The sequence below is a fragment of the Cetorhinus maximus genome, chromosome 11 (assembly GCF_964194155.1).
Source record: "Cetorhinus maximus chromosome 11, sCetMax3.hap1.1, whole genome shotgun sequence".
In the NCBI taxonomy this organism is placed as follows: Eukaryota; Metazoa; Chordata; class Chondrichthyes; order Lamniformes; family Cetorhinidae; genus Cetorhinus; species Cetorhinus maximus.
In genome coordinates, this window is record NC_135889.1 from 20,427,629 (window position 1) to 20,452,236 (window position 24,608).

Consider the following 24,608-nt stretch of genomic DNA (forward strand, 5'->3'; position numbering starts at 1 on the left):
CGAAAAGGCTAAAGGCTGGGGATAAAGCAATGAATAAAAATGGAAATAAATTTTAAAAATAATAATAATGAAAATAGTTGTGAAATAAATAAATAAATAAATAATTAACAATACAAATGAATATAGAAAAAAGGGGGGTATCAAAAAAGGGTTGAGGATGGAGGAGAGAGTTCATGGTCTGAAGTTGTTGAACTCGATGTTAAGTCTGGAAGGCTGTAAAGTGCCTAATTGGAAGATGAGGTGCTGTTCCTCCAGTTTGCGTTGAGCTTCACTGGAACATTGCAGCAGGCCAAGGACGGACATGTGGGCGTGAGAGCAGGGTGGTGTGTTGAAATGGCAAGCGACAGGAAGGTCTGGGTAATGCTTGCGGACAGACCGGAGGTGTTCCGCAAAGCGGTCACCCAGTCTGCGTTTGGTTCAGTCTGCGTTTCTCCTCCATCCCCCCTCTTTTTGATTGCCTCCTTTTTTCTATATTTATCTTCATTTTTAATTTTTTATTTATTTATTTATCCTAGCTATTTTCATTATTATTTTTAAAATTTATTTCCATTTTTATTCATTGCTTTATCCCCAGCTTGTAGCCTTTTCGATCTTTTTCCCCCACCACCGTCTCCCCCCCAACCCCCCCACCCCACCCCCACTAGTGCCATCTGTCACTTTCCAGAATGCTTACCCTGGTCCTGCCATTATCACAATATCTGCTTTCCACTCTTAATGTCACCATTAGCACCTCCTTTAGCCAGTATCACCACCATTAACACCTCTTTGACCTTTTGTTTGTGACATCTTTTGCAATCTTTACTTTGCCTCCACCTATCACTGGTCTTCTATCCATTTTAACCTGTTCCACCCCCCTTAAACAGGATATATTTCACCACATTTCTTCACTCGAAACATTAACTCTGTATTTCTCTCCACAGATGCTGTCAGACCTGCTGGGTTTTTCCAGTGTTTTTTGTTTTTGTTTCAGGTTTCCAGCATCCGCAGTATTTTGCCTTTATCTATAATGTGTGGAACTTGCTGGGGGAGTTTTGTGAAGGAAAACCATCCCAGCTTCAAAAAAAAGCAGTTTCCAATCTTAACTATTTGAAAAGTAAAATGTGATGCATCTTCCCATTCTTTCCACTTCCCACCTTCCCTTCCCTTCCTTTCCCTTCCCCTCCCTCCTCCCGCTTCCCCCCTCTCCTCCTTCCCTCATTCCCTTCCCTCTCTCCTCCACTTCCTTCCCTTCCCTTTCTCCTCCCTCCTCCCCTTCCCTCCCTCTTCCCTCCTCCCTTTCCCTCCCTTCTCCCTTTCCCCCCTTCCTCCAGCCTCCCGCCTCTCTCCATCCATTGCCTGCTCCTTCCCTCTGTACAGCGTTGGTTGGGTAATGCACTGCCTGCTATAGTAATGAGTCATTCAAAAGATGTCAGCTCTATCCTTGACCTGCACTATTAGATAATCTCAGCCGCAGTGGCAATAAGAGAAGACTACATTTGGCCTCAGCACCTTTCACACCCTCCACTGACTTTCCCACCACCCCAAGGTAGCGAACTATACCCAAACTGTATCACTCAGTGGCATCTGTCGAGGAGAAACCAGCACAAAGGAACAAAAAAGATTTGTTAGCAACTTCTTCCCTGTTCAATGACCTACCCTCATGAAAAGAGGATGTGAGAAATTTCAATGACAGCACAGCAACAAGAGAGAGAGATTGTGCAGGATTCTAGTTAACACACCTGTAGACACCAATGAACTCTACTTAATCAGATAGTTTTACAAGATTGTTATCAAATAAGGAGCTGGTATGTATTATCGAGACTGTAATAACATACTGCAGGACACTAAATGGAGGGGTTACTGTGGACAATGGACACTGCAGTGTATATTTTTAAATCAATATTGTCATCTAGATAAACTGATTAGCTAATGAAACTAAAAAAAGAGTGATTAAAACTTGAACATAACTAAACTTATAAAACAAGGTTAAATAGTGCTGGCTGGGCAGGTGGCATGTCTTAACCGCAGCATGTGGGATTTGGTGGGAGTCCAGTGAGATTCACAACAACCACCTCCACAGCCAGTGTCTGTAACTCGAGGAACTTCAGCCCAAAATAGGTGACCTGGAGCCTGAGGCTCAGACATTGTGGAGCATCAAGAAGGGGCAAAGTTATCACCCCCAATGTCCTCCCTAAGGCATATGACTGCACAGCAACCTGAAAATTGCTGCGCAGGCTACGCGTAAGTTGGCCCCTTGAAGTTAACCTTGTGCAGAGCCCGCACTGCCAATGAATCGCCCACACATGTCAAAAAGAATTAGAGGGCATGGTAATCACACCTCTTAGGCAGTCGATTAGATATGGTGAGTGGTCAGGGACATGTGAGTCAGACAGGTATGGGACCCAGGCGGCATTGGTGGAGTTACTTGCTACTTATATGGATGAGAATAAAAACTCGGGGACGTTTGGCCAATTGACTACAGCACCATGGAGATCATTCAAGTGGGGGAAATAAAAAGGAATGTGGTCATTGTGGCGAGTGGCAAAGTCAGGATAATAGGTACTGTTTTCTGCAGCCATGACTGGGAGTTCTGACAGCTGAGTTGCCTGCCCAAGACCAGCATTAAGGACATCTCCTCACTGCTGGAAAAGAACTTGGAGTGGGTGTTGAGGAGGGATCCAGTTGCAGTGGCCTGTGTAGGAATCAACAACTTGGGTAGAATGAGGAATGAGGTGCTGCTGAGGGAATTTGTGGCACCAGGATCCAAAATAATCAACAGAACTTCAAAGGAACATTTTTGAGAAATTTGTTGTGCTCAGGAAAGGAGGAAAGTCCATCGCCTGACGCACACAATTGTTACCGTACTACTTACTCGGCAACATGACCAGGACGTGGAGAGGAGGACACAGAGATGGGGAGCTTTCCGAGGAGGGAGGCGAAAAAGGACTGTTTAGAAATACAAAGATACAAAGAAAGCACCACTGAAACTTAGCCATGAGCCAGGAGCATTGCATGAGGAGGCTACACTTCACCAAGGAGGTTACCAGAGAGTTATGCCACCTACTTCACATTGACCTAGAGCTGCAAAGCAAGGTGAGGGTGACACTGCCAGTGGCTGTGAGGTCACCATTACCCGAATGTTCTATGCCAGTGGATCCTTCCTGGAGGGAGCAGGCGACTTCTGTAATACTTCACAGTTTGCCTTTGATTGGTGTGCAACAAGGAGGTCACAGAGACACAAAACTCAAGAAGGGGAGAGTTCATCCTTTTCTCCCCCGAGGAGGGAATAGCAGGATGAAAGGGCACATGGATTTGCCAGGATTACGGGCTTCCCGATGGTGCAGAGTGCCACTTGCTACACACACCTGTCTCTGTGGGCCCCTCCCATCAATGGGGAACGATACAGGAACCACAGGGGCTACCATTCTCTGAACACCCATTGGTGTTTGACCACATCAAGAAATTCATCTCAATGAATGCCCACTCAATGCATTTATCCTGCACCAGTCCAAATTACCTACTGCCTTCGAGCTCTCAAGACGAACTGGCTGCTTGATGACTAGGGCTACTCATGGACACGTGGCTGAGAACGACCTCCTGTCATTTCAATGCATGGGATCACAGATCCTTCAATGGCAGCAATGCATCGGCCTCCTCAAGCAATGTTTTCACTGTGTCGATCACTCTGGGGGATCGCTACAGTACACACCAGAAAGGGTGTGCATGTTTGTGATGGTGTGCTGTATCCTCCATAACCTCGGCATTTTGAGGGCCTAGCGACAATCTTCCGGGATCCAGAAGCCACCTCAGGAGGAAGGGGGAGACAAGGAGGAGGCTACAAACACTACATGCAAAAGGTACCATATTGTGAGGCTTTGCTTCAGTGCAAAGAAATTTCTCCACCCCCTGGAGCCACCATTCCTCAACAGTACATCCATTTGAGACTCTTCTTCACAAAGTTCTCTTGACTAACTTCGATCAGTAAAGACCAACATTAAAAACCTTCAGTCAACAACTTTATACAGCAGCACATCAATAATACACAAAAAAACCTGAACTATTCACCTTTGTACATCCCCTTAGTGCCTTTTGTGCAGGGGCCTTTGTGTTCCTATACAATGCTACACCAGTGACTGCAACATGGCTGGTGGAAGGCTGCTAACTTACACTGGGAAGATTACAGATGGCACAGTTTTGGTCCCCTTACTTGAGGAAGGATGTAGTTGCATTGGAGGCCGTTTAGAGGAGGTTCACTAGATTGATTTCAGAGATGCGGGGCTTGTCTTATGAGGAGAGATTGAACAGTTTAGGCCTATACTCGCTAGAGTTTAGCAGGATGAGAGGAAATCTAATTGAGGTATATAAGATGCTAACGGGGATAGACAGAGTAGACATGGAGCGGATGTTTTCCCTTCTGGGGCATTCTAGAATGAGAGGCCATAGTTTTAGGCTAAGGGGTGGTAGATTTAAATCAGAGATGAGGAGGAATTACTTTTCTCAAAGGGTCGTGAATTTGTGGAATTCACTACCTCAGAGTGCAGTGGATGCCAGGGCGCTGAATAAATTTAAGGAGGAGATAGACAGATTTTTAATTAGCAATGGGTTGAAAGGTTATGGGGAGAGGGCGGGAAATTGGAGTAGAGGCCAAAATGAGATCAACCATGATCGTATTGAATGGCGGGGCAGGCTCGAGGGGCTGAATTGCCTACTCCTGCTCCTAGTTCTTATGTTCTTATGACCCTGGAGGGATATCCTTGAGTAGCTCTGATCCGTGAGGGCCTAGCTTTGGACTGCATTTACCTAGCCTGGCTGGCTGACAAGCAGCAGCAAAGACACTGTTGGAGTGATGGTGGTGGGGGCATGGGTGCTGTCGTCCTGAGAAAGAGGACGGCAGGTTCATGCTCCACGGAACCACTGCCTATGGGGCCTCTGCAGTCTTAGGAATCTGCTGGAGTACATTTTTCTGTGAGGGTCTTTGAGCACTGAGATCTACACCCATGATGGCAGCAGTCTGACCCTGTATTGCAGCAGCCATGCACCTCAGGACCTCCACCTGAGTTTCCACTGCAGCAGTGACATGTTGGAAGGCCTCCGCCTGTGCTGCAGTGGAAACTCAGACTCTAGTCAGCAGACACTCCATCACGGGTTGGGCCTGGCAGTGCTGCCATGGAGGTGCCCACCACTTCCACGGTGGAAAGGATGTACTCCAAGCTCTGCGTGATGTCCTATTTTATGCTGGGGCCCAACTCCTCCTGACCAGTGACTGGAGAGGCCTGCCAATGCACCAAGCATCTCGGTGCCTCCTCAGCAGCATTTTATATAGTGTGCCCAATGAGGTCTTCATCTGAGTCCCTTGCAGCAGGACTTGCCTGCGACCTCACCCTCCTGGTCGCTGGTATGCAAGTTACCCTTTCTCCTTGGTCTGGCAGCAGCCCGCTTGTGCCTGATGACACACCGCACGTTGATTCTCTATGACTTTATATTATTCTTCAAAGTTCACGCACTGTCACTAGCTGAGCTGGTGGCTGCGAGTTTAAGCTCAGGTGATGGTGCCGTAGGGTTACTCTTCCTCTTCGTCATGGCTGTCTGAAGGCTGAACAGACTATCTGAAGTAAAAAAGCATAAAAGAAAGGCTTGGAGTGAGGGGAGGTGGGCAGAGAGGCAGGCAGGAGTTCCATGGTGAAACCGTCTGCAGTTTCCATTTGCTAGCACCTTTCAGGATGAGGATGAGGGCTGAATGGAGAAGGTACATATGGCAGCAACTTACTGTCATCATTGATGACCTCAGCAGCATTGGAAGCCACAGGTTCTGTAGCATCTGTCCTAATCATTTGTTGGACTGTCTCCTCCCTCAAAGCTGTTGAGGTGATGCAGGCATGCTAGTCTGCCGCCGGTCCTCTGGCTCTCCCCCTGTTGTGACCTCCTTCTCCTGCAAGAGAGCTGAGAGAGCAGAATGTCAGTGACTGTCACTTTGCTCGTGTGTTGTGCCTGTCTTAGCTCAATAGCTGTAGGTTTGCAGAGGCAGGGAGAGGTGTCTGTGCAGCTGGCAGGATTGGAAGATGTGTGTGGGTGTGCGGGTATAGTCGAGTTTAAGGATGATAGAGGCGAGTCCTTAGTGTCTGGGTTTACTACTCACTGAGTGATGGGGTGTGGTGTGATGAACAGCTTTGCGAGGTGGATGATGTGGTGGTGGGTGTGAGATGTGATGTGCAGATGCATTCACTCGCCTTGACTATCCAAGTGAAATATAAAATCTCATCTGCACTGCTACCAGGTCCTCTGGGCATTAACCGCACTTGCTACCTATTCCCATTCCCATCTGAGGTTGTGCCTGGATGGTTTTCTGTCCCTTGGCATAGACATAGTGTCTTTCCAGGCCTCTATCTATGTACCCAGTGCCTCCAGGCTGGTGTCAGTGAAGCAGGGAGTCATCTTCCTGACAGGTTGTGAGATCCCCCTTCACTCTGAGATTATCCAGTTGCCTTTATTTATTAGTGCATCTTCTATCTGATAGGGGTCACGCCTTTAAAAAGGGAAGGCTGGTGGGAGTATGTGGTTTGTTGGAGACACTAGTTGGCCTGCTGTGGTGCACAGAGGCCACCAGTAGTACTACAGAGAGGATCTCATTCTGGAGATGAAGTGGGTGTACCAATTTCATGTGCTGCCCATCTCACTTGGGACCATCACTGGCAGGTCGCAAATCTTGCCCAAAAACTGGGGTATGTTGTACATCGGTGGTGGACAAGACCAAATCAGGGAAATTGTTAAAAAGATGGGCACTCTAACTGAATGTACAAAGCATTTGTAACAAGGTAGACAAAGTAATGGCGCAAGTAGCAATAAATGCATTTGATCGAATAGCCATTTTAGAGAGGTGGTTGTATGGCAACTAAATATTCCCAGGCACTTGAAGATTCAAAAACATAGACAAAATGGACAAAGGTGGGTAAGGGTCGGAGGGGGTATCCCTGATAATAAACGATGGCATAAGGATGATAGAACCAAAGAAAAGTTATGGCACAGAAAGAGGCCATTCAGCCCATCGCACCTGCGCCAGCCAAAAAATAAAATAAATAAAAAACTAGCTGCCAATTCTAATCCCACCTTCCAGCACATAGTCCGTAACCTTGCAGGTTACACCACTTAAGGTACAGATCCAGGTGCCTTTTAAATGAATTGAGGGTTTCTGTCTCCACCACCAAACCAAGCAGTGAATTCCAAACACCCACTACCCCTGGGAAGAGAAGTTTTTCCTCATATCCCTTCTAAACCTTCTACCAATCACCTTAAATCCATCCCCCCTGGTAATTGACCTCTCTGCTATGGGAAACAGGGCATCCCTGCCTACTTTAAGTAGGCCCCTCAAAATAGTGAAGAAGATCTTTCCTCAGAGAATTAGGAAGATCAGTAAGTGGAATCAGTAATGGTGGGGAAAACAAGAGGCAGAAAACACTGCTGAGGGTAATTTATAGTGAGGTAGATAGCTACAATGTTGGAAATGGAAATAAGAGGAGGCTGTAACGAGGATAATGCAATAATTTTGAAGGGCTTTAATCTTCAGAGAAGCTGGACAAATCAGATTGGCAAAGGTAGTTTAGAAGACTAATGCAATATTGAATGCAATGCATTTAATACAGTTTCCTATAGATTATGGAACCAACCAGGGAACAGGTTATTTTATATAAAAGCAAAAAACTGTGGATGCTGGAAATCCAAAACAAAAATAAAAATACCTGGAAAAACTCAGCAGGTCTGGCAGCATCTGCGGAGAGGAACACAGTTAACGTTTCGAGTCTGTTTGACTCTTCAATAGAACTCTGTTGAAGAGTCATAAGGACTCGAAACGTTAACTGTGTTCCTCTCCACAGATGCTGCCAGACCTGCTGAGTTTTTCCAGGTTATTTTATATATTGTCTTGTGTAATGAAACAGGGTTAATTAGTAATCTTATAGTAAGGGGTCCTCTGGGGAATAGTAATCAGTATTCTGGAATCCATTATGAAGGAAGTGTAACAGAGTATTTAGAAAACCCTAATATGATTAGGCAGAGCCAACATGGGTTTTGAAAAGGAAATCATATTTGACACAACAAAAACAGAATTACCTGGAAAAACTCAGCAGGTCTGGCAGCATCGGTGGAGAAGAAATCAGTTAACGTTTCGTTAACGTTAACTGATTTCTTCTCCACCGATGCTGCCAGACCTGCTGAGTTTTTCCAGGTAATTCTGTTTTTGTTTTGGATTTCCAGCATCCGCAGTAGCTTTTAGCTTTTTGTTTTTATCATATTTGACAAATCAGTTAGCATTTTTGAGTGTAACTCAGGGTAGATAAAGGGGAATCAGTCAATGTAGTATAATTGGATTTTCAAAAGTCATTGGGTAAGTTGCCACATGGAAGATTGTTGCACAGGATAAGGACTCATGGAGTTGGGCATGGATAAAGTTTGGCAAAAGGACAGAAAACAGAAATAAACAGGTCATTTTCAGGTTGGCGACCTGTTACTAGTGGATCGGTGCTTGGGTCCCAGCCATTTACAATTTATAACGGTGATTTAGATGTGGGGCTCAAATTAGCTGATGATACAAATCTGGGTGAGCAATTTAGCTGTGAGGGAGCACACAAAGAGTCTGTAACAGGATATTGACAGGTTAAATAAGTGGATAAGAAGGTACCAGATGGGGAATGGTAGTGCCGTGGTAATGGACTGGGAATCTAGAGGCATGGGCTCATAGACACGAGTTCAAATCCCATCCCACCACAGCAGTTGGGGGGAATTTAAATTCAATTAATTAATTAAATCTGGAATTAAGAAGGTAGTTCAGTAACAGTGACCATGAAACTACCTGATTGTCAAAAAAGCCCATCTGGTTCACTAATGTCCTTTTGGGAAGGAAAACTGTTGCCTTGGGATGTTCAACCCTGCCTAATGAATATAAATGATTCTTGGGACATTTGAATATCTCGGATCTTTGTCCACATGCCAGTAAAGTTCAATAAAGACACATTCTCAGCCCCTGGGCAGTACCCAACAAACTGGTTTTACAGGAAAGGTGGCAGTAGCAATATTGGTTAGGATTAAAATAGATAAGAGGAGGTATTTAAAATGTTGGCAGCACTTGAAGTAGAGAAGTTAACTAGCTCTGATGGGGATTGAACCTAGGCTGCTCAAACACAGGGAGAGGGAACTATAGGCCAGGCAGCCGAACATAAGTAATAGGGAAAATTTTATGACAATAACCTGGGGCGAAATTAATTGGCATTCAGAAAATTATGGGTTAAGAAATGAAAGTCAGCACGGATTTGTTAAAGTTAATTGTGATTGGCTAACTTGATTGTGTTCTTCGACTGCACAACCCTCATTAGCCCTCTCATCAATGTTCATGTAAGGACTTTCAAAAGGCATTTGATAAAGTTCTACATAGAGAACTTTCAAAAGCCATTTGATAAAGTTCTGCATAGAGACTTGTTAGCAAAATTGAAGTCCATGGGATTAAAGGGATAGTGGTAGCCTGGAATAAGGGGCAGGAAGCAGAGAGTAGTGGCAAGTGGCTGTTTTTCAGACTGAAGATACATATATAATGATGCTGCCCAACAGTTGGTATTAGAACACTTACTCTCTTTTTAAGATATATTAATGACCTATATAGGGTATAGAGAGCAGATGACATGAAACTTGGAAATATAATGAACAATGTCAGTAACACACATCAGGATGGCATAGACAGACTGGTGAAATGGATAGACACATGGCAGATGAAATTTAATGCAGAGTAGAGTGGTGGTATATTTTCAAAGAGGAGTGAGGAAAGACAATATACAAAAAATGGTTCAATTTTAAAGGGATACAGGAACAAAGAGACCTAGGGGTGTATATATACAAATCTTTGAAGGGGATAGGATATGTTGAGAAGGCTGTTAAAAAAAGTATAAAATTCTGGCATTATAAATAGAGAGCTAGAGTATAAAAACAAGAAAATCATGCTAAACCTTTATAATCATTCATAAGGCCAAGCTGCAGTTTTGTATCCAATTCTGGACACCATACTTTAGGAATGATGTTAAGGCCTTAGAAAGGGTATAGAAGAAATTTATGAGAATAGTACCAGGGATGAGAAATTTCAATCATGTGCAAAGACTGGCGAAGCTGCAATTGATCTGCTTAGACCAGGGAAGGTTATGGGGAGATTTAATAGAAGGCCTGGATTTTAATCCTCAAGGCAGTTAGAGGGAGTTTGGAAAATTCGCAGTTTGGCCCACCCGCCTAGGGAGAAAGTGCCTGCCAAGGCAGGACCTTCATTGCTGGGGGCCGGGTGCAAGCTGGAGTCGGGCCAGCAGACACAGGAAGAAGTGTGGAGGCAGCTACGTGGGCTGCCAGGTGCTGAGGCAGGTGTTTAAAAGGCATAATACAGAATGAGGCTTGGCTGAGAGCCCAGACATCTATTAGAATAACAGAACACCTGCTCCCCAGAGGAAATATTGCTTAATTGGCAGCTCAGGTGCTTTGATCACCGCGGTCAATTTCACAATGTTTGTTGAAATAAGTTAAGTGGTTTCAAGTATTTGTGGTTTTGAAACTTCCGGGGCCTGGATAATTGACACTTTTATTATTTTGCACCCCACATTTTTTTTTCAAGCATAGGGGAAAGTGATTAATGGATTTCATTTTTTAAAGTTTTTCTTTACACAAACCACTTTACACTATGGTGTTCATTGGTTCTAGAAAGTGTACAGTGGGTCAATGGGCATAGAAGTGACAGAGCTTGGCATGGGGGTGGATGTAAGGGCAAAGCCTGGCATGAGGGGTCTGAGGGGGCTGGTGGAAGGGTAGAGCTTGGCATAGGGGGCATGAGGGGGTGCGTGGATGTAACTGGCAGAGGGGAAATGAGGGGATCCTTTTGAACTTACCTTTTAAAAGGTCCCCTCATTCAGACTAGGGTTCACGACTCAAAGGGTCCGTGAAACATAACTCTTTAAAAACCTGGAAAAACTCAGCAGGTCTGGCAGCATCAGTGGAGAAGAAAAGAGTTGACGAAGAGGTCCACTCCTCCATCACCCCCTACACCTCAACCCCCACCTATGACACCTCCCCATGCCCACGCAGAAGATGCAACACCTGCCCCTTCACTTCCTCTCTCCTCACCGTCCAAGGGCCCAAACACTCCTTTCAAGTGAAGCAACATTTCACTTGCATTTCCACTTACTTAGTCTACTGCATTCATTGCTCCCAATGCGGTCTCCTCTACATTGGAGAGACCAAACGCAAACTGGGCGACCGCTTTGCAGAACACCTGCGGTCTGTCCGCAAGAAAGACCCAAACCTCCCTGTCGCTTGCCATTTTAACACTCCACCCTGCTCCCTTGCCTGCATGTTTGTCCTTGGCTTGCTGCATTGTTCCAGTGAAGCCCAACGCAAACTGGAGGAACAGCACCTCATCTTCCGACTAGGCACTTTACAGCCTTCCGGGCTGAATACTGAATTCAACAACTTTAGATCTTAAACTCCCTCCCCCCATCCCCACCCCGTTTCTTCCCCCTCCCTTTTGTTTTTTTCAATAATTTATATAGATTTTTCTTTTCCCACCTATTTCCATTATTTTTAAATCTACAACTAATACCTTGTCAATCTTTCCACCCCACTCCCACTAGAGCTGTACCTTGAGTGTCCTGCCATCCATTCTTAATTAGCACATTCTCTTAGATAGTATCACCACCTTCAACACATCTTTGATCCTTTTGTCTGTGACATCTTTTGATTCTCTGCTCCTATCACTGCTTGCTTGTCCCTACAACCACCCCACCCTCAACTTCTCTCCCCCCGCCCCCCCACCTTAAACCAGCTTATATTTCACCCCTCTCCTAAATACACTCAGTTCTGTTGAAGGGTCATTGGACTCGAAACATCAACTCTTTTCTTCTCCATCGATGCTGCCAGACATGCTGAGTTTTTCCAGGTAATTCTGTTTTTGTTTTGTTTTGGATTTCCAGCATCCGCAGTAGTTTTTTGTTTTTATCTTTAAAAACCTGGCCCGACTCCATGAAAATTGCGGAGGAGTAGGACATGCCTATCTCCACAATGGAGCCGGCCAGTTCGGGAGTGCTGAGTGTGGGCTTCTGACAGGAAGCAGCCCACACCCTTTAAAGGCACTCGTGAAAGCAGCACAGCCCGGGAATGAGGTCAGGAACCCAGGGATCAGGTCCGGCCCGCCATTTTTAAAGGGCTCCAGAGTCAATGTGACTTGGTGAAAATCCAGGCCAAGGTGTTCAAAACCATGAAGTACTTTGATTATAAGTGTGCTTAAATATGGAGGAGATATTTCCTGAGACAGAGAGGTTGATAGCCAGAGAACATAGATTTAAGGAAATTGGCAAAAGAACGGAGGCAACATGAGGAAAAAACATTTTATGCAGTGATCTGAAATATACTGAATGAAAGGTTGGTGGAAACAGATTACACAGGAACTTTGAAATGAGAATTGGAGAATTAAAGTAAGAAATTGCAGGACTGTGGAAGAAGAGCAAGGACAAGGGACAAATTGAATAGCTCTTTCAAAGAGCTGGCACAGATGCAGTGGGCCGAATGGCCTCCTTCTAAGCTGTATCATTTTGTGATTCTATAGTTCTACTGTGTTAATACCGGGGCGCAGACCAAATACAATTGTTGGGCTTGGCCATGTTACTCACTGTGTTCACACGTGCCCCACCATTCTGCTGACATTCAGGACTACCCTCTTGTACACGCCAAAGTCATGCTCCTTCTGAATGGTCCCATCCTCTTACTCAAAGGCCCTACCTCTGAACATAAGACACAACGGAACTAAAAATGATTATTTTTTGATTTGAAAAGTGTAACTTATACATGAATTAATATGGTAATTCGGCCAGGTTACGCTGATGGCGGTTGTCAGGGTTTGTGTTGTGTTGTCAGGGTTTGTGTTGTGTTGTCAGGGTTTGTGTTGTGTTGTCAGGGGTTGCTATTCCAGACCCTGCACCAGTGGGGGCTTTGGCTCCATTATTTTACCTTGTAAAGAGTGGTTGTATTGGCAGCGGAGACCCCCTTGCCCTCCACGATATCGTGCTCAATGTGTGAGATTTCTCGAACTGCTGTCCGCACTGACATGTCCTAAGAGCTACTTCAGGCCTGTCCAGTGCAATGAGGTCTGTTTGGCACTGACATCTTTTTTTTTGTTGTCTTTGACAGGCTGAGGCCAGGTTGGCTGCAAAACGGGCTGCACGGGCTGAGGCGAGAGAGATCCGAATGAAGGAGCTGGAGAGACAGCAGAAGGAGGTGAGTGTGGAATTTGGCAGATGTTGGCAATGCGCAGTTGGGGGTTGATTTTATTGTTTTTTTCCTCCTTGGCTGCTTTGTAATCAGCTGATGGTTGTCTTGGTTGTGCTCAATCATGGAGTTTTATGTTTCTGCTTGAGGCAGAATATAGTCTTACAGCTGAGACTGGTTGTATTAAAGTGTGGAGGCCCTAACTCAGTATAACCAGACAATCCAACAATGCTTTGACAAGGAGTGACCACTGACTGTCATAACCTGTAACACCATCACCTAGAAGTTTCCTCCAAGTCACCAACTAGCCTGACTTGGACATACCTTCATCACTGCTGGGCCAAAGTCCTGTAACTCTGTACCTCTGATCATTTGGAATCAAAGTTGTCCATTCAGTCCCTTGAGATTACTTCATTTTCCCACCCTTGTTCTCTATACATTGATATCCTTATCTCCCAAAAAACTAAAAATCTCAGCCTTGAAAGTATTTCCTCAACATCAATGGCCTTTTGGGGATGAGAGTTCTAGATTTCACTTACCCATTGTGTGGAAGACCTCCTCCCTGATTTCACACCACTATAGCCTAACTCCAATTTGAAGATTATGGCCTTTTTGTTCTGGATTTCCACATCAGAGGAAATAGTTTCCCTGCATCAACCCAATAAAATCCTTTTCCTTTTAATATTTTAAGCATTTCGATCAGATCAAATCTGAACCTCCTGATCCTAAGGAATGCAAATCAAGCTGATGCAAAATTTATAATTAATACTTTAAGCCTGAATTCCTAATAGCATTGTGGGAAGAGCTTCACCAAATGGACTGCAGCAGTTCAAAAAGGCCGACCACTGCCTTCATCAAGGCAACTAAGGATGGGTAATAAATGCCAGCCTTGCCGGCGATGCCTGATCCCAAGAATAAATTTTTAAAATACTGGTAATAATCCAGTAATTCCCACAGACGCCCAGCCATAACCCACATGGACGCCCGGCCGTGACCCCCGTGGACGCCCGCCCGTGACCCCCGTGGACGCCCAGCCACAATCTCCCGGAGACGCCTGGCTGTATTGCGTCCTTTTGTGCAGTCGCTCCCCACATTCTCATCGCTTTTATCCCATTCTGCTCTGTCATTCCTGTTATTGCAGTGTATCCCCTCAAACTTTTGGCTCTATGATGTACAGGTTACAGATGGCTGCTGTGTGACTACTTCCCTTCATATGATTTCTAGACTATTCAGTGTGATTGGAGTAGATTCGAACCCTGGCTCAGCAAAGACCCATTTATCAAATCTCCTGAGCTAACTGTGCGGACACTATGGTTAATTGTGGTTGGATTATTTTGTTGGTCTCTATCCTCAGTTGCATAGGATTCCCATCTTCAAACTGCTGGGCTGTCCCCTCATACCTTTGGCTTGATGCCATGGTGACCTAAGTTTAATTCCTTTTATTTTGGCTGGCGGCTAGTCGGATACTGAGTGTAAGTGAAAGAGATGCAGGTCTGAGCTCCACTGTCCTGACCTGAACTACAGGAGGCTCAAAGTGGAGGCTCTGGCATCTTGCAATGAGGTTGGGGGCATTAAACTTTTGACTATATATTGTGTTGGAGCTATCTGGGTCTTGATTCTACCCTGTAGGTGCCAGGCCAGAGGTACAAAATTACAGGGAGTACAAACTGGGTTCAAATTTATTCCATAAATAGGGAGAATGTCCAAATTAAAAGGCCTCAAGCTTCACATGTATGATCGACAGCTCTTTCCGAACTGAAACTCTTCAACTCCTTGTCTCTATTCATTCTATTTGACTTCTACCATTTCCTATTTTCTTTCCCACTTGCTCCTCTCGGTAGATCTATCAGGTGCAGAAGGTGAGATTTCTTATCTGCTGCTTTGTGTGCTCTGTTGGTCTAATTGTTTAATCTAACACGGACCTGAGGCTGCATGGAATGACTTCACTTCCACCATCCCTTTTGTTGGCATTGGTTTCGTGGCAGAGCTAGTCAGCAGGGATTTTAGAAAACAATATCTGCCTGACTGTTGGCTCAAACTCATATTTTCTTTGTTTTCCCTTGTTTTTTTTGTCCCCCTGATTTTTCTCTCCTCCTCCTGACCCTCGTTGGTCTACAGTTCCCAGCACAGAGCAGTGTGTGCCAGCAGTCTATTGGGCTGTTCACTCATTGTCTACCCATGACCCTAGGCAGCAGGAACCCTGGCTGTGTGGTGTCTTCTCTCCTCCCAGCTACCTTGCTGGCACTGCAACAATCTTGGCACAGTCCAGAACCATTACAGCAAAGCCTGCATGTTGACACAAGAACAGGAGGAAACCATTCAGCCCCCAGCCTGTTTCACCATTGTATCTTAACTTCATTCGCCTTTGGTCTATAATCTCTCGATACACTTACCAAATAAAAGAGTATCAATCTCAGTCTTCAAAGCTTCAGTTGACCCCCAGCATCCACAGCCTTTTGGGAAAGAAAGTTCCAACACTTTCCACCACAGTTTGTGTGAAAATGTGTTTCCTGATATCACTCCTGACCGGCCTGACTCCAGTTTTACTGATGGGTCCCACTTCGAGCTTTCACTGGAAGTGATAGAAATGTGTCTGTGCCTTTGTGTGGGTCTGTATCACTGAGAGTCCCTTTGTGCGTGTGTTTGTGAGTCTGTATCTCGTGGGTGTTTGTCTCTGTGTGGGTGAGTGCCTCTTTTTTTAAATTCATTTATTGGATGTGAGCTGGCTAGCATTTATTTCCCATCCTTTATTGCCCTTGAGAAGGCGGTGGTGAGATGCCTTCTTGAACCGCTGCAGTCCATGTGGTGTAGGTAGACCCACAGCGCTGTTAGGAAGGGAGTTCCAGGATTTTGTAGGTGTGAGTGCACTCTGTGTGGATGTGTCTCTGCGTCCCTGTGTGGGTGCGTGTCTGTGTCTCTATGTGCATGCGTGTCTGCGTCTCTATGTGGGTGCGTGTCTGCATCTCTATGCGGGTGTGTCTCTGCGTCTCTATGTTGGTGCATCTCTAAGTGGATGCATCTCTGGGTTGGATTTTCCTGGGCCTATGGAAATGGGGTCAGAGGTGGGGATGGGGGAAGAGCATGAAATTAGAGGGGAGTTTTGTCAGGACAGCTCCCTGACGCATTCTCGCTTCTGGAGACTTTCTCAGGGACAGGCTGGGAACTTTGCGGGCTGCCCACTCCACACAGTCCATAGCTCTGTCAGTGAATAAACCTGCAAAAGGGATTCCCTTTTATCCTGGCTTCGGCACTCTTTGGTGCAGCCCTTCAGTGTTGGCCGGCGAGGGCACCTCCGTGTTGAGGTCCCCTCAGGTTCCCCACCATCCCTCAGCAGCACCCACCTCACCTGGGGGGCTGCAAATGCTGCAGAGCTGATGGCTCTCTGGGCCTGAAACATTGAGAGCCTGCCACCAATTCAGAGGCCCGCCTCCCGGAGGATTGTGCCGCTGGTCTCGCTGCTGACAAGAGTGAGCTTGGGACCCTATTTGGACCTTACATCAGGGTCCTGAAGCCTGCAGGAAAATCCAGCCCTTAATCTCTAGACGTGTGTCTGCCTCTGTTTTGGTGTGTCTCTCACATAGGTCACTGATGTATGTTGTGATTATTCAGGTCCATACAGGGCTGGGGTTAGTGACTTGCTGCTGCACGTGGTTCTGAAACACTGCATGATCTTCAACACAATCTGTCCTACTCCATGTTTACATTTCCCTGCATTTTCCCCCCTCTTTCCTAAACTCTTCCTTTTCTGTTCTTAGAAATATTATGGGCTGGATACAAAGTTTGGAGATATCGAGCAGTGGATGGTAATGTCTGTGCTGTCAGAATATTTATAGAATCATGTTTTCTCCCACCCTTCAGGTTTGGAAGTAATCTTTGATATTATCAGTGAAGCCGGCTGGGTTTTCATGTCTGTTATACTTTCAACCTACGAGGTACTGCTTGGGTTGTCAAGGTTTCCTTTCCATCCAGAAGGCCGATGTCACTCTCCATTGCCTGATTAGATATACTCTTGCCCCATCTTTGCTGCCAAAGTACTTTTGGGTTGGGAAGGTGAGGGTGGAGAGAAGGGAGGGGAGGGTTTACTCAAAGAAAGAGTCTTTCCCCTCTGAGTTAAAATACACCCCAGGCTGGGGCTATGGAAAGATCTCTGGTTGATGGCTATAAGGAGTCAATGGGAAACTGGTTTGGGCGGCCATCATAACTCAAATCAATCATAATTCTGCACTGAACTTGTGATCGGACGTGGAGAGGGGCCGAGTGTGCTAGTGTAGGAAGCTGCAGTGGGCCGTGGTCAGAGTCTGAGAGGGAGACATGTTATTGGAATTAAGTGTAGGAACAGGAGGAGGCTATTCATCCCCTCAAGACTATTCCCTCATTCAGACAGATCATAGCTGATCTGTACTCTGCTTTCTGACATTTGCTTTATGGAGGGAGATCCACTGCATTCCTGGAATGTTTAATGGAAGAGTTAGAGGGAGCTCTACTCTCTACCTAACCCATGCAGTACCTGTCCTGGGAGTGTGATGTTGGTGACTGCCACCCTCACTTTAAAATGTTTCATTCCCAGCACTGAAAGCCTTCATACTGATGATCAGATAATTCCTGAAAGATTCATTTGAACAGAAGTAAAAGGGAGGTTAAATTAGCTGTTTTAATGTCTCGTGTTATGATTGGATATCAACTCTGAGTATTGGAAGTGTTGGCTGCACCTCAACCTCTCTCAGTGCTTGACCTCTATGTACACACTGTACCTTCATGTACCACTATATACACTGTACTTCCATGTACCACTATGTAAGCACTGTATCTTCACATACCTCTATATACACTGTACTTCCATGTATCATTATGTACACATGGTACCTCCATGTACCACTATGTACACACTGTATCTTCATGTACAGTATGTACACATTGTAACTTCATGTACCACTGTGTACACTGTATCTCCATGTACCTCTATGTAAACATTGTACTACCATGTACCTCTATGTACACACTGTACTTCCATGTACCAATATGCATACACTGTACCTTCACGTACCTCTGTGTACAGATAGGGCAGAATTTTATGCTGGAGGGATTTTACAGTCCCGCCGAAGTCAATAGACTTTTGAACAGCTCACCACATTTTACGGCTCCACAGGGCCGAAAAATTCTACCCACTGAGTCTGGAATTTCTTGATGTCCACTCCATTTGGTACTCTGGCTCCAGGCAGAAGACGCCATTGCATTTACATGACAATGGTGGACTGCTAGCTGGCATCTGTAGAGATATTATTAACGAAAGAAAAATGTCCTCTTCTGGTCTCAGGCCTCTGGGAGTAGCTTCCAATACCCACTCTCGCAAAGGCTCGTGAGCTATTTACATCTGGCCCCAGCTCCATTGAGAGTTAAAAATGGAGGAGCGGACCCCAGCTTCTATGGCCTGTCCCTTGATGCGAAGTATAGGCCAAGGATCTACTCTTCTCTCCATGCACCCCCCACTGCCTCTGACCCACCTTGGTCATAAAAAGGCTGCAAATGCTGTCGATTCTGGGTTCTGCCCCACATTTCCTTTCACTGGTGATGGATGAATCCTCAAGCCGCCACCCTCTTCTGCCTGCCCTTGATCCGGCCCAGGATTTCGGGGCCACTGTTTCACATTTTGGGTTGTGTGTGTGATTCATGAACTGTGATCCTTTTGCTGCCTTCAGTTTGTGAAATGTTTCTAAATGTTTCTGTACCTCTGCTTGAACTGTTCACAAACTCCTGCTTCTTTCGTTCTCCTCCTGGCTCTGCAGGAAGACAGTGAGAAATACTCTCGTAGATTCAGAAGACACACTTCGGTTTGTATCCTTCCTCTCTCTCTCTCTTTCTCTCTCCCTCTCTCTCCCTGCTTTTATATGTTTTCAGTCCCATTGTTCTTCCCTTATCTATCTCTTCCTCATCTCTCTTCTCTCTGTCTGTCACACTCTCAATTTCCTGTCTATCTTCCTGTGACCTCCTAAGTGACTGTGACAAAGGTAAACTTCTTGACCTGTCCTGTAGCCTTTGACATGGTTGAGCACACCATCCTCCTCCAATGCCTCTCCTCTGACGTCCCACTGGGTGGGACTGATCTCACCAGGTTCCATTATTATCTATCTAACCATAGCCATATTATCACCTTCCCACTCCTACACTGTTACCTCTGGTATCCCCCAAGGATCGATCCTTGGCCTCCTCCTATTTTTCGTCTCCATGCTGACCCTTGGCAACATCATCTGAAAGTACGGCCTTAGTTTTTATATGTGCATTGACAACACTCCAACTCCACCTCTCTCAATTCATCCCGGTTGCTAAATTATCAAACTGTTTGTCTGACATCCAGAACTGAATGAACAGAAATTTCCTCCAATTAAATATTGGAGGAAATATCCCCCTCCCTATTGAAAAATGAACCGCCATAATTTTAAAAGACGGTTTCATTTTTAATAACCCATCTCACACTATCTTCTATACTTATTACACTACTACATTACCAGATGCAAGCATTAACATAATATATATACACAAGTCCTTGGTTTCAACAGAAATAATTCCAGTTTAGTGCCCAGGTTTTTTTTAAAATGTCTAATTTTCCCTTTAAGCTTCAAATTCTTGATAATGCTTCTGCGAACAGATTTTCTCTACCAGCAACATGTATAATGCTTAGATTAAATGGTTGTAATACTAGACTCCACCTGAAAAGTCTTGTACCTTTGTCTCAAAATTTCCCCAAAGACTTAAAAGGATTATGGTCTGTATAAACAATTGTTTCTGATGAATTGTTTGCAACATAAATTTCAAAATGCTGTAACGCTAACACCAAACCCAAGGTCTCCCTTTCAATCATCGAATATCTTCTCTGTTGTACATTCAACTTCCGTGAAAAATACCCTATTTGTTATTCAATTCCAGTGTCATCTTCTTATAACAGTACGGCCCCAATGCCTATATCGCTCGCATCAACGGCCAACTTAAATTGCTTGGCATAATTGGGTACTGCCAAAATTGGTGTTGTAGTTAATAGAGTTTATAAACTATTAAATGACTTCTGACACTCTAGTGTCCATTGAAACTTCTTGTTCTTTTTTCAGTCAGTGGAGCAAACACACTGCTAAAATTTGATACAAATTTCCAGTAAAGCCCACTCATGCCCAAAAATCTCAAAACTTCTCATTTTGTTGTAGGCACTGGGAAATCCATGATAGCCTTGACTTTCACATCTCTTGGAGCCACCTTACCATGCCCAATGGTATGGCCTAGATACGTAACTTGTGCTTTTACAAATTCACTTTTAGCCAAGTTCATCACCAAATTAGCTTCTTGTAATCAAGAAAATAATCCTCCCAGATGCTGTAAATGCACATCCCATGTTTGACTGAAAACTATCAGATCATCAATATAAACAGCACAATTGCTTAGACCTGCAATTGCTTTGTTTGTCAGTCTTTGAAATGTCGCAGGTGCATTCTTCATACCAAAAGGCATGACTTTGAACTGAGATGATCCATTTGGCATCACAAAAGCCAATATCTCCTTTGCTCTCTCCCATAACGGTACCTGCCAATATCCTTTTAGCAAGTCAATCTTTGTGATAAATTTAGATTGTCCCACTTTCTCAATGCAATCTTCCAACGTGGTATAGGATAGGAATCTGCTTTTGTCACTGCATTCACCTTTTGATAGTCTACACACAGTCTTTGTGTTCCATCCGGTTTTGGTACCAGCACAATAGGCAAACTCCAGTTACTGCAGCTAGACTCGATTATATCATTTTGAGGCATGAAGTCAATTTCTTTTTGTACTTGTGATAACTTTGCCAGATTTAATCTATAAGGATGTTGTCTTATTGAAGATGAAACCTGTATAGACACATCATGTGTAGCTAAATCTAAATCTAAGTCTTCCCCAACTTACTTCCACAATTAGGTTTGTGTGACTGCAATAGCTTTTCCAAATCACCTTGACACTTGTTTGGAAGGTAACTCAATATTTCATTTAAATTTTCAAGAACCCCACATTATCCAATTTGATTAGAGGAAAATCAATTTCACAGTCCTGCACTTCTACCACTTTCTCATCATCCACCATCACTAATACCCCCTTTTGTTCCTCTTCCCTGTCAAAGTACTATTTAAACATATTTACATGACACAGCCTCTGCTTCTTTTGTCTATCTGGAGTACTTATTAAATAACTTACTTCACTCAATTTCTTTTCAATCCTGTAAGGTCCACTAAACCTTGCATTTAATGAATCATCTGGTACTGGTAGCAGAACTAGTACTTTCTCTCCAGAAACAAAATTGTGAGCTGTCGCTTTCTTATTTGCATTCACTTTCATCACTTGCTGTGTGATATCTTTAAATATTCCTTAGCCAACTCACATGCTCTGTTCAATCTTTCCATGAAATTTGATACATAATGCAAGAGAAGAGTTTCTGAATTTTGACCCACCAGCTTCTCATTAATCAATTTCAGTGGTCCCCTTACCTCATGACCATAAAGTAGTTCAAAAGACCTACAACCAGTCCATGTATTAGGAATATCTCTAATAGCAAATAACAAGAATGAAATTCCTGTAACCCAATCTTGTGGATAATCCTGAAAGTACGCTCTCATCATAGTTTTTAAAGTTTGATGCCATCTTTCCAAAGCCCATTGTGACTCCAGATGGTAAGCTGCTGACTTAAATTGTTTTATCTCCAAAATGTTCATTATTTCATTAAACAGCTGTGACATGAAATTTGACCCCTGATCTGATTGTATTTCCTTAGGTAAACCATATCTTGTAAAACATTTAGTTAGCTTTTCCACAATCTTCTTGATTGTAATATTTCTTAAAGGTATTGCTTCAGGAAACTTGGTAGACACATCCATTATTGCCAGTAAGTACTGATTCCCGCTTTTAGTCTTAGGTAGGGGTCCTACACAATCAATCATGACCCTAGTAAAAGGTTCTTAAAATGCTGGTATTGGGATTAAAGGCGCCGGCTTAATCACTGCTTGTGGTTTCCCTCTTACCTGACATGTTTGACATGTTCTACAGAATTTGACTATATCCTTATACAATCCTGGCCAATAAAAATGTTTCTGTATCTTTTCTTGTGTTTTTCTAATTTCTAAATGCCCCCCCGCCCCGCATTGGAATTTCATGAACAATCTTCAGCATCTCATTTCTATACCCAACTGGGATAATATCTGACGTACCTCATTCCAGCGTTCATTTGCTGAGACATGATCCATTTTCTTTATTTTCTCATGAAAATATCTCCCTTAAGGTGATAACATACTGGAATACATTTTGCTTCTGTTTCTGAGTAAGCTGCCTGATATAACTGTTCTAATTGCAAATCCTTTTTCTGTAGCTCCACTAACCTCCTTGAGTTAAACACTTCAGCTGAATTGTCCTGTAGTCTTTCCTCCCAAACAATGTTATCAAACACAATGCCAGCTAATTGGATTTCGACACCTTCTTCTTGCCTTTCAACTGCCTACCCTTATTGTTTTTCTTTCAGCCTGTATGCCCGTGATCCCGTTATCACATAATCTGGAAACAATCTGCTCTTTCTGTAATACCTCTGTTGAAAACACTTCTACACGATGCTCAACTACCACAGGCATCACCCAAATCTGGAACCCAGCTATATCATTACCCAAAATAAATTGAACCCCTGCAGTGGGCAATTTTTCCACCACCCCAACAATAGCTTCACCTGTATTCCATTTGCTCTTTAAATTTATCTTCCACAAGGGTATAGGTTTAGCATCTCCATGAACCCCACTTAAAGTTCCTGCAATACTCCCTCTGAACAACAAATGTCACTATCCCACAACATTAAGGATTGACTAGCCCTGTGTCTCTTAAAATGTTATCATCTTTACCTACTCCACCCTGTACTTATGAAAAGACTTTCCCTTCACACACAAAATCTTTAAACATTTCTGCAACCCTGTTCCTCAGAATTACCTTGGGTAAATTGTGAACACATTCCCACTTCTTTACCTATCACTAATTCTCCCTGTTTTACTTGCACACAAGCCACTGGTTTCTCCTGTGCCTTAACCTCAGAACCCACAGTACTTTTACTTCCAGACTTTTCTGCACCCCAATAATTCCAACAGATTTTCCCTGCAATTTGCAACACACTGACTTTGTGTGCCCCACTTTATTAAAATGAAAACGCCTCAATTTCTGAATGTCACTCTTACCCTCAGCACCTTACTTTTTATTCTGAAAAAAAAATCTTCCTGGGAATTTCTAGCTGTTCCTTCTCTTCCCTGACTACCTACCTTCCTTTCACCTTCTCACTTTCTATCCTTTTCGGATTTAAAAGAGTGACGGAAAAAAGGTTTAGCTCTATGAGCTAACTCATAATCGTCAGCTATCTCTGCTGCTTGCCTTACAGAATCAACCCTCTGTTCCTCCACATGAGTTCTCACTACTGAAGGGATTGAATTTTTAAATTCTTCCAAAAGAATTGCCTCTCTAAGAGCTGCATATGTTGTCTCTATTTTTAATGCCCATATCCACCGGTTAAAATTACTTTGTTTTACTCTTTCAAGCTCAATATAAGTTTGCCCAGGCTGTTTTCTCATATTCCTAAATTTCTGCCTCTATGTCTCAGGAACCACCTCATATGCACTCAAAATAGCCTTTTTCACCACATCATAATTCACCAATATTTCTTCAGTTAGCAAAGCATATACCTCATGCGCTCTATCCATCAACTTAGTCTGTAACAATAATGTCCAGCTTTCCTGTGGCCATTTCGTCTGTTTAGCTATCTTCTGAAATGAAATAAAGAATGCTTCAATATCCTTTTCCTCAAACTTTGAAAGAGCTCGTACAAATTTAACTATCTCTCCACTGGGTTCTATCCTGGAGATAAGTCCTTCCTCACCTCCTGGCATCTCTTTTTTAATTGCCAACATTTTCAGTTGAAATTCTTTCTCTCTCTCTCTCTCTCTCTCTCTCTTTCCTCCTCCTCTATCTTTGCAATTTCTAACTCCCTTTCTCTTTCCTTTGCTTCTAATTCTAGTTTTTTCAGTTCCTTTGCTTGTTCAAGTTTAAAAGTCTTCATTTGTAACTGAAGCCTCACTACCTCCAGCTGTGACTCACTAGTGTCAGGTAGCACTTCCAATTGTAGATGCTTTGCTATAATATTAACTATATCTGATTTCCTACCCCCTGCAGGTAACCCCAATTGTAATTTATCCACCAACTCTGTTAACTTACTCTTGGTCACTTTTTGTAACCCAATCAGAATTATATCTTCTACTTACAGACAAGTCTTAGCAATTGCCAAAGCCATCTTGCAGCCTCACCAATTATAAAAATCCTCACCA

At 43.9% G+C, this 24,608-nt stretch overlaps 1 protein-coding gene across 24 annotated transcripts in view; it reads left to right on the top strand.

Annotated features, from left to right (window-relative positions):
• The window catches only part of LOC144686419 (uncharacterized), a 130,876-nt gene that overhangs the window by 53,810 nt on the left and 52,458 nt on the right, over nucleotides 1–24,608 (top strand). For 17 of the 24 annotated variants that reach the window (XM_078551584.1, XM_078551602.1, XM_078551586.1 and 14 more), the window contains exons 3-6: nucleotides 13,177–13,263; nucleotides 15,096–15,113; nucleotides 17,010–17,057; nucleotides 19,038–19,082. In XM_078551584.1, the coding sequence (XP_078407710.1) occupies nucleotides 13,177–13,263; nucleotides 15,096–15,113; nucleotides 17,010–17,057; nucleotides 19,038–19,082 (198 nt within the window). The remainder of the gene's footprint in view (nucleotides 1–13,176; nucleotides 13,264–15,095; nucleotides 15,114–17,009; nucleotides 17,058–19,037; nucleotides 19,083–24,608) is intronic. The other 7 variants (XM_078551603.1, XM_078551606.1, XM_078551590.1 and 4 more) reach the window with 1 other exon arrangement.